This window comes from Brachyistius frenatus, unplaced genomic scaffold (genome assembly GCF_029030835.1).
Source record: "Brachyistius frenatus isolate BFR_SWC_R1_liver_20210118 unplaced genomic scaffold, ASM2903083v1 Contig_16, whole genome shotgun sequence".
NCBI classification, from domain to species: domain Eukaryota; kingdom Metazoa; phylum Chordata; class Actinopteri; family Embiotocidae; genus Brachyistius; species Brachyistius frenatus.
In genome coordinates this window covers 2488829-2503346 of record NW_027210615.1, presented here as the reverse complement: position 1 = coordinate 2503346, position 14518 = coordinate 2488829, and the positions used below count along the sequence as shown (strand labels likewise).

General features: G+C 40.1%; 1 protein-coding gene across 3 annotated transcripts in view; it reads left to right on the top strand.

The window, feature by feature from the left end:
• The window catches only part of prex1 (phosphatidylinositol-3,4,5-trisphosphate-dependent Rac exchange factor 1), an 87672-nt gene that overhangs the window by 16525 nt on the left and 56629 nt on the right, over nucleotides 1-14518 (top strand). For all 3 annotated transcript variants that reach the window (XM_069693944.1, XM_069693945.1, XM_069693946.1), the window contains exons 2-4: nucleotides 2171-2236; nucleotides 3354-3476; nucleotides 11016-11120. In XM_069693944.1, coding sequence (XP_069550045.1) covers nucleotides 2171-2236; nucleotides 3354-3476; nucleotides 11016-11120 — 294 coding nt within the window. The remainder of the gene's footprint in view (nucleotides 1-2170; nucleotides 2237-3353; nucleotides 3477-11015; nucleotides 11121-14518) is intronic.

Here is a 14518-nt window from a genome sequence, read left to right as displayed (position 1 = left end):
ATTATAAAATTGCTGCCTTGCTTGATTGGCTGGTTTCTATCTTTAGAGTAAATGTGTGATTACAAGTGTCAGTCTGTAATTATAGGCCAGTGACTTACTGTAAGTAAGTCAGCAGGGTGGTTTTATGTGTGATTGCATGGAGCATGCATGCAAAGGTTTTCTACAAAATACACAAATTGACTAAAATTGCAAAATATTATTTTATTTCTTACCTTCCCAGTTATACCTTGCCATGCAGACAGTTTGGGTTACTCAAAATAAAACTGTCAATAGTTTTCAGAGGGACTATTTATTTGGGAAATAGTAAATATTTATGTTTGAACAGTACTAAAAAACTAGTTTCAGAAAAGTCTTGATCTTTGTCATAAAATGATTGTTCAGATTTTTATGCATTTTTTTTTTTTTTGTCTTTGCCAGTTCTTTGATTGAACATTTCCTGCTCGGAATATTGAAATTGTTCCAACCTCAGGCTGTGTTTCATTTTGGCTGAAGTCTTTAGTTTACACGGATGCATCCAGTAGTCTGACAGTGTTGCTAAATAGGGCTGACCTGATGGCCGAGTGGTGAAGGTCGCATCACATAGCAGCCAAGACCCCAGTTAGACTCCCGGCCAGGTAGGCCTTTACTACATGTGATTCCCCTGCTCCTGTCTGTTTTCACTGTACTGTTTAATAAAATGCTAATACCCAATAATTAATAACTTTAATTTAATTGCTAAATAGAACAGGGTTCAAAACTTCTTTCTATTGAAACTATGGGTGGAAAACTTGCTTTGCAGTCTGCAATGAAACTCTGGCATTGATACTGACAATTTCCCAGCGATAACTCTGAGACTGTGGACTATTATAATTCAGTGGGACATTTCTTTGAGAAAGAAAAAGCAGTTGATTTTTTTTTTTTTGTGTGTGTCATTTTTAATGAATACAATGAAACTGGATTTTCTTCCACTGCATGGGGGTTGGCAATACAGACAAAATACAGATTATCTTAAAACATTAGCAAATCAAACCGTTGTGCTGCCTGTTTCTTCACTATGGCTCTCAAGTGGCAGGTGAAAGTGTAGAGATTAGAACAGCAGCAGTAACCTCGAGTGCTCCTTAGATTTTCACTATTATTCTACATCCATCATTAAACCCAGTGGCTTTTCCTTTGTAACACCCTTCATCAACATTGAAGCAATCAGTTTTCAGACTTGAGGCAGTGAAATGCAGACAGACACAACAGGAGGAGCTTGCCAGACGAAGGAGGCTTCAGGAGAAGAGTTTTATTCAGCAGTTTAGGGGATACACATCTCCTTTTCTCTATCCCTTTCTTTTCAAGACGGTGTTGGCATCTGGAGTTGAGGCAGACAGTCAGACGGAGGCAGGTTAAGCCTGTCAGACACGCAGCAATAGATGGAGAAATGGGGAAGAGAGAAGAAAAGAAAACTGTTTGCAGATTCACTTCCCTTCTCACCATTCTTCTTTTCTTTTTTTTCTAAGTCAGGACTCTGATTGGCAGGCATGAACACACGCACACGCACACACACACACACGCACGCACGCACACGCACACAAGGACAAAAGTGCACACACAAGCAAAGCTCAACTTAACATGAGCCTATTACGGCCGTCTTTGGTGAAGTGGTGTGTGTAGACGCTGCGACAATGCAACAGTTATTTCGGTTGATGTGTTCCAGCTCAATGCTCAGGTGCATCAGCTTCCTCTACTCAAGTAGGTGACACAATATGGTGACAAAAGACATTTATTCTCATAAAGTGGAAAGTACCTAAGGGACTTTGAAACAGCAGTCTGTCTCGCACCATGAAAGGCAATATTTCATAATGTGTGAGAGTTCATGTGATCGTCTGTGGCTCAGAGGCATGTGTTCATGCTAATGCATGAATTATACCAGGATTTGTATATATTGTATCGGTTTCCTCAAAGCAACAAACGCATGCATTCTACAGAAAAGGGAACCTGGACTTCCACTTTCAGACTGCCTCTGCATGCATAATTTAAAAAAACCTGTGTCATTATCTTGCAGATAGTGAACCAGACTCTGAGTGCTCAAAACTCACCACATATTCTCACAGATATATGTAAATGCTTTAACCTACTGCTGTATCAGCAATGAATCCCAATGCACGTTTTTTTTTTTAAACTTGTTTTGTCTCTGTTTCCTCTTTAGGCATTTTTGCACCGAATCAGACAAACTGCAGATGACCAACAGTGTCTGTCACCTGAACATGTCAAGGTATGACTGGCTTTTTTAATGTTTTTCTTTGTGCAACCAAATGACTAAAGCCGGAGATATACTTGCTTTGAACTATGCATTCACATGCACATCATGGCTTCCTATTGTAGTCTGCGTTGTAGTGTTTGGAGCGTTGGTTGTGCATGTCCTCAGAAATTGTGATATACACATGACTGGTAAGGGCAGTATGGAGATCTGATGGGGTCATAGACTGTATATAAAAATGGACGGAACTTCCGGGTCTAAAAAAAATGAGTCCGATGCAGAAATGCCTGATGCTGAGGACCATTAGGGGTTGGCTCCCTAAAAGCTCTGGCTCCATAGACTCCCATTCAACTTCTCTAATGAAATACATTGTCAATCAATTTTTTCAAAGAATCAATTTGGTGTATCCTTCTGAATGATTTTCTGGCAGTCCATCTGAAAATATGCCCGTCATTAATTAGATATTAGTGTTAAAAAAAAAGGTTTTCGGGAGTGTGTCTGTTTGATTGACAGGCCTGTGGTGCAGTTAGGTCACAGCTATCAGTGGGCGGGGCTTAGTGTCCTCCGGTTCCTGATCAGATCGAGTTAGATTCACAGCTCGCTCGTCCACAGCTCGTTCAAATATGGTCACTTCTGGCTCCAAAAGAGCAAGATGGTGACGGTTCAAATCTGAATTTGATGCCCAATAACAGCAGGTCACAAATCTATGGGTGACATCACTGCTGCTTGCTGTTTGGACAGGGTCAGAGACCAGCAAAACTGAAGGGAAACAAGTCGGAGATGTTACATCCGTGCAGGACACAGAGTGGGGGTGATGGCAGTGACCCACTTGATTGTCACCATGTTTATTGTTTACATCAGGCAAATCCGGATGTTCCAATTAAATCCTTTTGTCTCTGGTGTGCCTTCTATTGGAGTCTTTCAGGTTGACGCAGAGTAATAATCTTCACGACACAAATGGTTGTCAATGTGGTTTCAAAGCAAGTATATCTCCGGCCTAAGTCCTCCAAAAAAATATTGCAAATTGATTTTCTTTATGAAGATGCTCAGATCTTTTTCCACATCCCTGTCCATCTCTTTTCCTTGTCCTTCCTCCGTATTGCCTCCCTTCTCATCACCCTCTTGTCTTTAGATTCTGTTTTCAAACATTGAGGACATCCTGAAGTTGCACAATGAGATGTTGTCTGCTGTGGAGGCCAGTCTGCATCCCGAACCCCAGCCTCAGCATGCACTGGGAAAAGTGTTCCTCCAGTTTGTAAGTGCACGACACACAGAAGCACACATGAAATGCAGCAGACACGCACATGCATGTGGTAGCGTTCGCATGCATGGATTCCTCTTCCATGCAGAAACACACACATACTCTTTTCATGGGCTACCCGTAGCCACAGATGTAGGGAAGGCGTGCAAAGCCTGCTGTGAAAATACCCCTTAAGTCTCTCTTTTTCACACGAAACACCCCCCTCCCACCTCCTGGACTCCCCCTTCACTCAAATACTCTCACAGACCCTTTGCTTTTCCCCCTTTCGGGAAAAGACCAGCTTCCTGTCAGGGAAAACACCCTTTCCACCTCTCTTCATCAGTCTGTGCTACCATCTACTCCATCCCTTCATATAGAGATTCCTCTCCGTTCTGCAACTCCCAGCACACACCACCCCGCCGGCCCCGCTCGCCTCTGTTTGAACTCATTTGGCCCCAGGGAACAAACAAAGCAGGGTCTGTGTCCAGGGACGAAGAGATGGTGTGTCACTCAGCGAGGGGACAATGCTTCTGCTGCTAGCACTCAATCTCAAGCTCCGTCTCTCTCTCTCTGTGTTTGACTCTCTACGATAAACTATCCTCAGTTCACTTTCACTAAGACACAAAATCACAACAATTAGCAAGATATTCCACCATTAATCTGCACCATCATCCTACAGGATGGTGTTAAAGGAGCACATTATGAGCAAAGTTTTAGTCCCTTAGAGGCAGAAACAAATGTCATTGTTGCATCGCCAAAAAAATGCTGCCCCTTGCTTTTTCTTTTCTTTTTTAAAGCCAATGTAATGTTAGAGCCAAAGTTTTATGGATCTTTGTCTGTATTAAGATTGCAACGGTTGAAGGTTGAAAACAGACTGTTTTTTAAAATGTATTAAACAAATGCTTTACTATGAAATAGGAAACATTCAAAAGATTTTTGGTTTGTAAATGGACTGAAAATAATGAGAAATGCCGTCACAAATGCTCGAACCTATTATCAAGATACTAGCCAGTTTACTAGACCCTCGAGGATGTTTGCTGTTTTTAATTACCTTTTTGGGGGTGGAGATGGTGAGTGTAGTCAGACAGACAGGCAGTTGAAGCAGAGAGGAGATGGGCTGCATGCAGGCGAGAATCTCCGGTCATTGCATTTTTGTGTTTGTTCACATACCAGTAAAAAGCACTTGTACATGGTATGATACTCATCGGTTTTCTGTGATATCGGTGTACCGCTGCACCCCTAGTCTTTACGAAGAGTTCATTCAACATATGACACCATCTCGGCCTCCACTGCTGCTTGTCAAAATTCTATTTCGCTAACCCTCCAGCCTGTGTGCCCTTTTATGGATCACACCAACTCTTTGTCGTGAAGTCATTACACAATCAGTCGCTATCTAGCCGCTATCTGCCTGCGACTTGAATGACATTTATTCACCTCTGTGGAGAGCCGCTGAATTGGCTCATCAAAATGTATCTTCACATGTGTGAGTCTGTCACGCTCATTCAGTCCGTCAGGCCAAGTGTCGGGGCAGAGAATTGATTAAAGGAGCTCAACATGTTTTTTTTTTCCATCGCTCTGTGATCAGACGGGGAAATACAGAGAGGGCCGACTTGATGGGTAGCAGGGAAGCTGCAAGGGCTTTGATTTCTAACTGAACTCATTTGTTAAAAATGGACTATTGTCTGTCTCCTAATAATTTCTGTTTCCCGGAAATTAAGTCAGTATAGACAGAAAATACCCTTACTGACTCAAACCAGGATTGAATATTAATTTCAGATATGACTATGAGTCATAGCAATAAATGCAGTTAAATAGCAATTAAAGCAATACATATCTTTGTCACAATTATGTTGTCGAAGTAATATTTCAGTACAGTGCTTTTAAATATAGTGTCATTTAAAACATACTTCAAATCAAACCTAATTTAAATATCAGGTATTTTCAGTTAATGTATTAGTCAGTCAATAAATGTCAGAAAAGGCTGAAATATGATAGTGATTATGAAAGTGACATTTTAGAATAGCTTGCTCGTCTGTCCACCAACCCGAAAGCAAAAAATATTCAGTTTACAATTCTGGATGATAGAATTATTTGCTATAGAATAAAATTAAAGATACAAAAAGCCAGTAAATCATCACATTTAAAAGCTGCAACCAGAGAACATTTGCTCGATTAAGGATATGAATACAGTTGTGTTTATTTTTCTGATTGACAACCACTTCCACAGAAAAACCAAAAGAGAACAAATTGATCCTGAAAAAAAGTTTTGTTTCTGTATCGAGGGCTTTATGCAACAGACCTCAATCTTTGTCCAAAAACTCCACACATACTGTAGTTTATGTTGCATGGTTAGTTTGGTCTTTTCATTGGATTTGTTTACAAAAAAATAATCAAATATTGCCTGGCTTGTCGTACAAAATGTTAAATCAATTGTATATATTTTTTTTTGCATTCATTCATGTTTGTGTTTACTTGTTTGTGTGTCTGATAATATGTTCCTCTGTGTTTGTGTGTTTTCTCCTTTGAGGTACTGAGCTTCCCACACACCTTCTTTGTTAACCGTGTATCCATTACACTTCCCTACCCGTGACCTTTGTCTCCTTCAGCACTGACACCCCTCAGCCAATCAGCTCGCCCCGTCTGCTGGCCTCCAGCCGTAGCCCTTGACCTCGACCAGAGGTCAACACCATGACTGGGATTTGATTAACCTCCCACATTGTTCCGCAAGACTGTCTGCCACTCACACTTAGGGGAAGAAAAATGGGAAGATTCTTTGCTATTCAAAGTCAAGATGGTTTGGGAATCTGCAGTTGCACAAAAAAGTGCACCAGTCAGATTTTGAATAGAAAAAAAAAAAGTAGAGCTGTTTCTCATCTTAAATCTTCTTAACCAGGATAGAGATGTTACATGTTTAAATGAATAGAACACATTGTGCAGTTTTAACAAATTCATGTTTATCTTCCGAACTAGAGGCAAAAATTCTGAATATGTGCCTTTCCTTTGACCAAACATGCACACACACAGATGCTAAGCCCTTGTTTAAAGACTTTGGTTGACTTATTCAGACTCTGCAGAGGTGAAAAAGTGACTCATGTTAGAGGAGAAATCAGAGACATCAATATTTGCTCTATTTTGGGGAGTGTATATATGAGGACCGTGCAAGAAGCAACAGTCGTGTCATTATGCATTTTCTGAACTCTCTGAACTACGCCCATTATGCTTTGAGTTGTCGTGATTCCTCGGCGTGTGTGATACTACCCTCTCATCCAACCTCTGCAATAACATTCCAGTGATGAAGAATTCAAATACAGGCGTGTATTTATCAAAGGAACAAGCAAAGTCTTTGAGCTATTCTGGGTACAACTGATGTCTTTCAGTCTCTCAGAGTCGTCGTGGTGTTAAAACTCCCCCGAAATTAAAAGCTTCACCTTTTGGTTGTAGTTATAAGCTACTTTAAGGGGTCCCTGAATTGACTGTGTAGTTGTTGTCACCTGAGGAAAGGAAATACCTCGGAGTGGGACTTTAGTTGTAAACATTGCTGCAAAGAGACACGCTGTTTGTGCGAGCACAGCGGCTCAATTGCAGATGGTGATTGAGAGCTGAAATGGTTATTTCAGGTTCAGCTGCTGAACACATGCAGGAGGATCATGAGTGCAAACTGATACACAGAGGCTACATTTACATGCCCCTAAACACTCCTTTAACAGTCAGCATGCTCAAGTTTTCTGTTTGTGAGCTGCTCTGTGTGTTTTATACTCTTCCTACAATAGCCTGGAACAATTCAGTTCTGGTACAAGCAAGCTCAAAAAGTTGTGTGGGATACTGTGAAACTCGCTGGGATGCTGATGCATCGGAACATCAGTCTGTTTACAGCTACATTTCACAGCCGGGGCAAGTTGAGTACATTCGTACAGTTATGCAATCTTTGCTAAATAATTGGGGGAAGCAGACAGTGAGAATACATGTTGTGTTTGCTTTACTGGTTTAATGAGTAGCAGCCAAAGGAACAAAGCTCCACCACTTTTTAGTTTCCAAAGTGAGAAATACAAATGTTTACGGTTCTCTTTACCCAGATGAGATTTATTAGAAAATTTTAAGTACTTCAAGATCCAATCCTCTCTAAAGCAAATGTGATGCAAGAGAGACAGTAAAAGGAAATGGTCAAAGTTTTCATATTGACATTTGAGGCACATTGATTAAATCACGACGTCAACTCGAAGCATCATTTTGATCCGCTACTGTTTGCCCTGTTAAAGTTACATTATGTAACATTATGTGTTACTCAACACTTCCTGTATCCATTTCAAATGAAAAGCCCTCAAGTGTTTAAATTAACACTTAATTTCTTAACAAGGCTTTTTTTGTGAAACATTTGCAATAATGTGTTGTGACTGAAATAGGACAATCACACTTTAGAGGAGTTATCAGGACAACCTTTAAAAATAGCAGGATTCTCTTGGAGTTCATTCAATTGAAGGGATTTAATTATCTAAGTGACATTGTTGGCTATTGTATGTAAACTTGCCACCACAGTGATTACGCAACCTTAGAAACAAGCCACAATTATGTTCTGGTGTGTTCCTGCACTTCAACAAATAGCACTACATCCCTGGTAGCAGCCTGTAGGAAAGGATGTTTTTAGTTGCCAACTCTGGTTGAAGTAAGACTTTAAAGGACCATGCTAATGTTTTTTTTAAATGTTTTCATATATATATACACACATTACCATCAGCTACTTTTGTAAGCATACAAGCAAGTTTCTGACTGTTTTGGAACAAAACAGGGTTGCTTGAAGATACAAAAGTCACTTGCACATGTTGCATGTTATGCATCCATGCACATATTTGATATTTGGAGCATTTGGCTTGCTGCTGTGGACACACGGGGCCATAACCAGCTTTATTGTCACACAACCCTGCATTTGTTCCTGACTGAGTGGTATTTTTAAGATGAATAGGGGAGCCTGCCTTTTTATTATAGAGTGCTACAGTGCAAAAGCCACCATGTAAATACAACCTTAATGATTTTAAATCTGTACTTAATGAATAGAAACCATAGCTTATTTAGTAGGTCTAATAAATAGTGTTAAATATACATGAGTAGATGGACAGAAAAACAATTTATTGTTTTACCCATGCATCCAGAATCTGTTACTGCTGTCAGACTGCTTTGTATATATGATCAAAAAAACTAAAATGATTCCTCTGTCTGTGTTTTGCTCTGAGTCAGTCTGACAGTATCAGGGGTTTCACGCCATATGCCGGCACAGCTGCTGCTCCCAGTGGTGCTTTGGACTGGAGTCCCCTGTCAAACGTGGCTCTGGGTGTGTGTTTGTGTTCCTGCCTGTGTCGTAAAAACTGACCACCGTTTACATTGTGCTGCTCACTTGTGTTACACATCCACCAAAGACTTTCAGTTCCTTTTGGTCAATGGAACGGAGACACATAGCTCAATAAAATGAGCTGTTAGCTTGCCATGTAAAACAGACACATGCACTAAGCAGTGACATACGGTATGGAGCTGGGTTTGTGTGTGTGGGGGGGAGTTGAACCACTCGCATAGTTATTTTGCACATCCATGTTGGTACAGGATGCTGGTTTGGCAATCATTTGTTATTTTAAAGTTTTTTGTTTTTTTTAACTCATAAAAACTATTCAAAGATACTCTTGGGCCTCATTTATCACAATAAAGGAGTATTGTTTATGTCTTTGTAGCATAATAGCCAGGCCAACTTCAAATGCAAAGCCTTCAGGCAGTAGTGTTTCAGTTAAGGTTGAACGCGACGTCAAAGCACCTGCAGTTTTGGATTTCACTTACTAGGTTGTTTCAGATTACAGTTTCAATTTCTAGACCTCGAGATTAGACCCCAGCATGCACACAGTTTCACATCCTATCTACCACAGCATACAGACACAATAGGCTTCAATCAGCTGCAGGGTGTAAATTCAACTGCAGCCATGATACTATGTGTACATTGTTATCTACAGGACGCTGCATGAATAATGTATTTCAGGCTGCGCTGTATGTCCACTGGCCGCGGTTGTATTACGTATTGTAAAGAAGACTAAATGGCAGATTGACAAAAGCTTCTGTATTAAGGGATGTTCTATCTTGTTGCACAGTGTGATGCTATCACCTAAGACAAAGAGGAACTGCTCTATCTTTGCATGCGGTTTATTTATTTCCACAGTGACGTAGACAACTTTGAAAAAGAGAAGTGTGACAAAGGATGTCGATGAATGCCAGTGCATATGAATTTGAGGTTTTGTGAGGGTTATGATTTTTGCAGTGGAAATTGTCGTAGTTACGCTCTCGCATGATTAAAGGTAGGCAATAAAAGTACAGTTATTCTGTGAAAGCAGGTATGTAGAAATACAAATTATTCATCAAAATAACTACTTGACTACCAGTATTATACAAATATCATTCTACTGATGAGAAGTATCAAAGTAATGACAGAGGTCCTTCTAAAGGTAAAGAAGTAAACATATATCCTGTGTAATTTAAAAAAACAGCCTGCGTGGAGTTCAGCACGAGTTCTGCACGAGATTGCAAATTGTGTCCCTCTGGGATTCTTCAGTTTGGGGATCAAACCAGTTTGTTTGAAGAAATCTGAGGTAGTCAAGAAGATAATGATTTTAAAAAAAAACCAAAAAAAAAAACTTGAATATCTCATGGCTATTTAATCACAGTTAAAGACATGCCTACAAGTCTGAGCAATGAAAGCCTTCATCATGCAAAGTACAATATGGTTGCCTTTGGCCTGTGTCTTACACCAATAGTAGTCACAAGATCAATATGGACCAATGAGTTTTCAGTACATACACACTTTCAATTATAAATAACCTTTTAAAAGGACCCAGATGCCCAAAGAAAAACAATACACAAAGCAAAAATTACAGAAAAGGAGATAATCAAGTTCTCCATTCAAAGCAGGGTATTATGTAGCTTTTAATGTATAGTTTTAATGTATTCCTTCACCTGAGGAAGACCATCTGTGGTCGAGACAATAAATCGGTCGTGCCCTTAAAAGTAGCTCGTCTCTTTTTATGTGTTTAAAATTGCCATTAGCTCTAATATTTACATTATGACATAGTAGGAGGAGGAGTAGCTCTGAAGCACAATTCCCTGTGTATATACAGTAGTATTAAACTTATTAGCATTACCACAATAAACTTGTGCTGCTGTGTATCAGTTCAATGTCAGTGCGGTTCTCTGATATACTGACCTTAGATCAGCATTTACAACTGGTACTCACTACATTCCGCGATGCTAATATTTTAGTGCAGTTTAAAAGCCAGAAAGAGAGTCTAAATCTCCATCTGTAGCTTCAGGCATTCTTCTGATAAGAATAGAGTCATGAAAGGGAGGTTATCCACCACTTTCCTCACAATAGAGTGACTGAATCTGATTAAACTTCTCCCCAGTTTCTGCTCTGCATTGTCAAACCTCCTCTTCTCAGCTTTGTGGATTTTTCACGGCTGTAAACTGCTGAAATACGGTATCAATGCCCTGGCTTGCAGTCCTGACCTGTGTTTTTCTTCGACTTTGCAGAAGGACCGTTTCTCAGTCTATGGCGAGTACTGCAGTAACCATGAGAAGGCTTTGCGGCTTCTCATGGAGCTCAACAAGATCCCCAACATCAGGACCTTCCTACTGGTAAGACACTCCAACTCCTCCCCTCTGCCTCGCTACTCTTCTCCTGGAGTCATAAAATCTGCCTTTCTTCTGCATTTTAATTGGCTTCCTTCCTCTTCCCGCTATGAATGACTCTGACTTCTCTAATCTTAATTATGGAAATAAAAAAAAAATCTCCATGTTTCCATTATTTTATGCCACACAAGTTTTATGTCTCCTTTTCTCTTGTTGTGGTGGAAAAACAGTCTACATAATCCTCTCACCTCATTTTCTTCCTGGGATCTTAGCCTCCTCTCTCTTATTGCTTTTTTTCTGTCATCTATCCACCCCCCTTCCTCCTTCTTCCTTCCATCGTATCACCTCCATTTCCATGTTAACACTTGAATAAAGGGGCAGAAACCATAACAAGGTCAGAGGGTTCTTCCTGCCGGGACAGGATGCAACCGCCATCAAGGTCGCTTTTGTGCATTGTAGTGTTTCCGCTGCCAGCTGTTTCCGTGTTTTGACACTTAAACCTTTGGGTCCGGGACAATGAACTCAAGAATGGCGAAGGGGGCCTTTTGAGTGGGGAACCCAACCAATGAACTCATCTGCAGATTCAGGGCTAGCCAGCTGTGGAGTGTTGGCAGCATTTTTTGGGGGGGGGATTGGCCAAGAGATCTGAGGACCCACGTTTGTTTGCTGCCTGATGGTTTGCTTCCATGGCATTATTCTGATCCACAGGACTGGAAACAGAGGGATCAGAGTGTTGCCGTATGCTTTGGCTTGAAGCTCCTCCTGGCCCAGTCGTGCAGTCATTAATTGGTCAGGTCTTACGTGACACCGATGCTTCCAAAAGAAAGTTGCTACACAACATCTGGTTATGTGTTAAAGCAGTTGTCAGACCTGCTCAGTTAAATCTCTAATATTGGATGAGCTCTTGTGTTTTGTGTAGCAACAACCAGCAAAATAGAAACAGGAGTGAGTCAGTAAAATTCAGAAAGAAATTCTAAACATTATCTATTTAAGATATTGGACTTCTTTTTTAGAAGAGCAGAGAATACCGAATTAAAACGTATGTTTTTAATCGGTGCCGACTGCAGATACTTGTAATTAATGGCAGTGCAATATTATATTCCATTGCCTTCTCTTCAGCTGTTTTTAATTCCTTTGGAAAGTTTTTTTTTTTTTTTTTTTTTTTTTCTGGATTAAACAATTTCCATGCTAATTGAATGACACAATGAGGGGAAGCTTCTGAAATTGTACGTAAAAATGAAGTGTTAATTGCATTTGGAAGAGATGAGAAAAGGAGGTCAGAGTGAAGAGCAGAGGGAATTCTGGCTTCAAGGCTGGCAGATTATACGCAAGCAGAAGATGAGAGAGAGAAGGGAAATCTCGAGAAATTTTTTAAAGAAATGGGGTGTGGGAGAGAAATGCGACAGATGAGAGATTAATATATTTGGAATCTGGAATTTTAAAGTTGCATTCTTTTTTTTTTGTCATCAAAAATTCTACACACATCCCGGCGGCCTCTCTCCTGCTCTGGGTAGACTTGAAAGGATTTGCCATATGATTGCAATGCTCTAAACTGATCTCCTGCCTTCCTTCCCACTGGAGAGCACTCAAGTGGTTTATCTGCATGGCTGCCTTTGATCTTTCATCTCATCCCATGAGCTCATACAGTAGAATACTGGCTGCTTGCGATCCAACAAAATGTAAGGCGTAGTGAAACCATGTCTGCAACTGTAACCCCCCCCTCCACTTCTGAAGAAAACCCTCCTTTCAACTAGATGTGGGGGGCAGCAGCTTAAAGCCCACATCATCTGGGCATTTTAGAGTTTTGTCTCTAATCAAACCACCATAAAATGACCCTGAATTCTTTATTAAATTTAATTTCTTGGCTGTTGCTTTCATCTAAGACAGCAATTTGCAAACTGTGGTACATGCTCCAGCTGGTGGTACACAACATCCTTGCTGAAAGGCCAAAGGTTTGTTTTGAAAACAGTCACACACAGATAGTGTAAGGGAAGGACAATGATGACTTGAAATAGTCGACCAATGGCAGGCTTATACCTGCATTCTACTTCCAGTGGGTCAGACCAGAAACAAAGAGTGATGTTTGAGTATGCATAAAATTAGTGGCACCATCATACTCCATGGATTTATATGAATTACAATGTTAAAATCAAAACATTGCACATAAGCACACAGGGCAGTACACTGGAGATGTAAAAAAACAACAACCCCGGCATCAAACTAATTCTCAAAATGCAGCTGAATCAGAACAGACAGTTCTACTGATAATAACTAAACAAAGCTAATGTGATGTGGTCAATTTCTGCCAACTACCACTGCAACTGTTGTAATAGCTAAGTATACTGTAATGTAATGCGAAAGGAAGAAACAAATATATATTACTGCATTTTCAAAATGAACCAAAAAGGCCTGCATGACGATTCAATTTGAAATCACACCGTATTGGTTCGATGCCATTTCAAAGGCAGCAAAACATTTGTTCCACAATTACACATGTCTCAATCTGTAGAAACAGTAAAACATTAGACAAATGGAAATCGTACCACACCTAAGGCTTTGCTCGGAGACAAACAGAGAAGCCGATTATTCTGCTGCACCTGGACCCTTATTGATGAACTGCCGGTGCAACAGTCTGTGACTGAATGGAAATGACAACAATAGTCAATTAAAGTCTGTTTACTGCTGGAACAATTCAAAAGGAATGAAACAATAAAGAAAACGTCTGCCGATGCTCCAAAACAGGTTTCAAACAGGTGCTGTCTTACATAAAAAATAGTTTTAAAAGTTTTATACAGCAACTATGGAAAAGTTACGTGTACTCTTCCACTCTGTAACTGATCCAAGATTGAAAGAGTTAATGAAGAAATTACATACAAATTCTTGTTAATCTTTAAAGGTCCCATGTTTCACACTTTTCCAATATTTTATTTGGAGTCTTAAATATATTTTTTTTGTGTTTTTAAGTACCAAAAATCCACTCAACATAGTTTTAAATTTCCTTTCTTGAGCTTCTCTGGAGCTGTATCGAGAACAGACTGTTTTGTCTCTGTGTCTTTAAGGCACTCTACCATCAGTGACCCTTTCTTCTGACTGGCTGAATCTTTTCTGAGCAGCACACCGCAGGCCAATCACAGGATCTATTCGGTCTTGCCAGCTCCACGATGTAATGACTACTCTGTGTTTTCTTCCACATAAAATGTTTTGGACTGTGGACCTTGCTGAGGGCAAACTTACTAAATCAGTGAGTCTGTGACATCACAAACTTACATATGGCCAAACATCTTTTCCAAGTGGCACAGTTGATGAATACGAGATGTGTGCATCTGTGAATTGAGTATTTTGACATCTTCACAGTATTTATCTAGCACCCAGACCTGCTTTATAATAAGAAAACAAATGGAAAT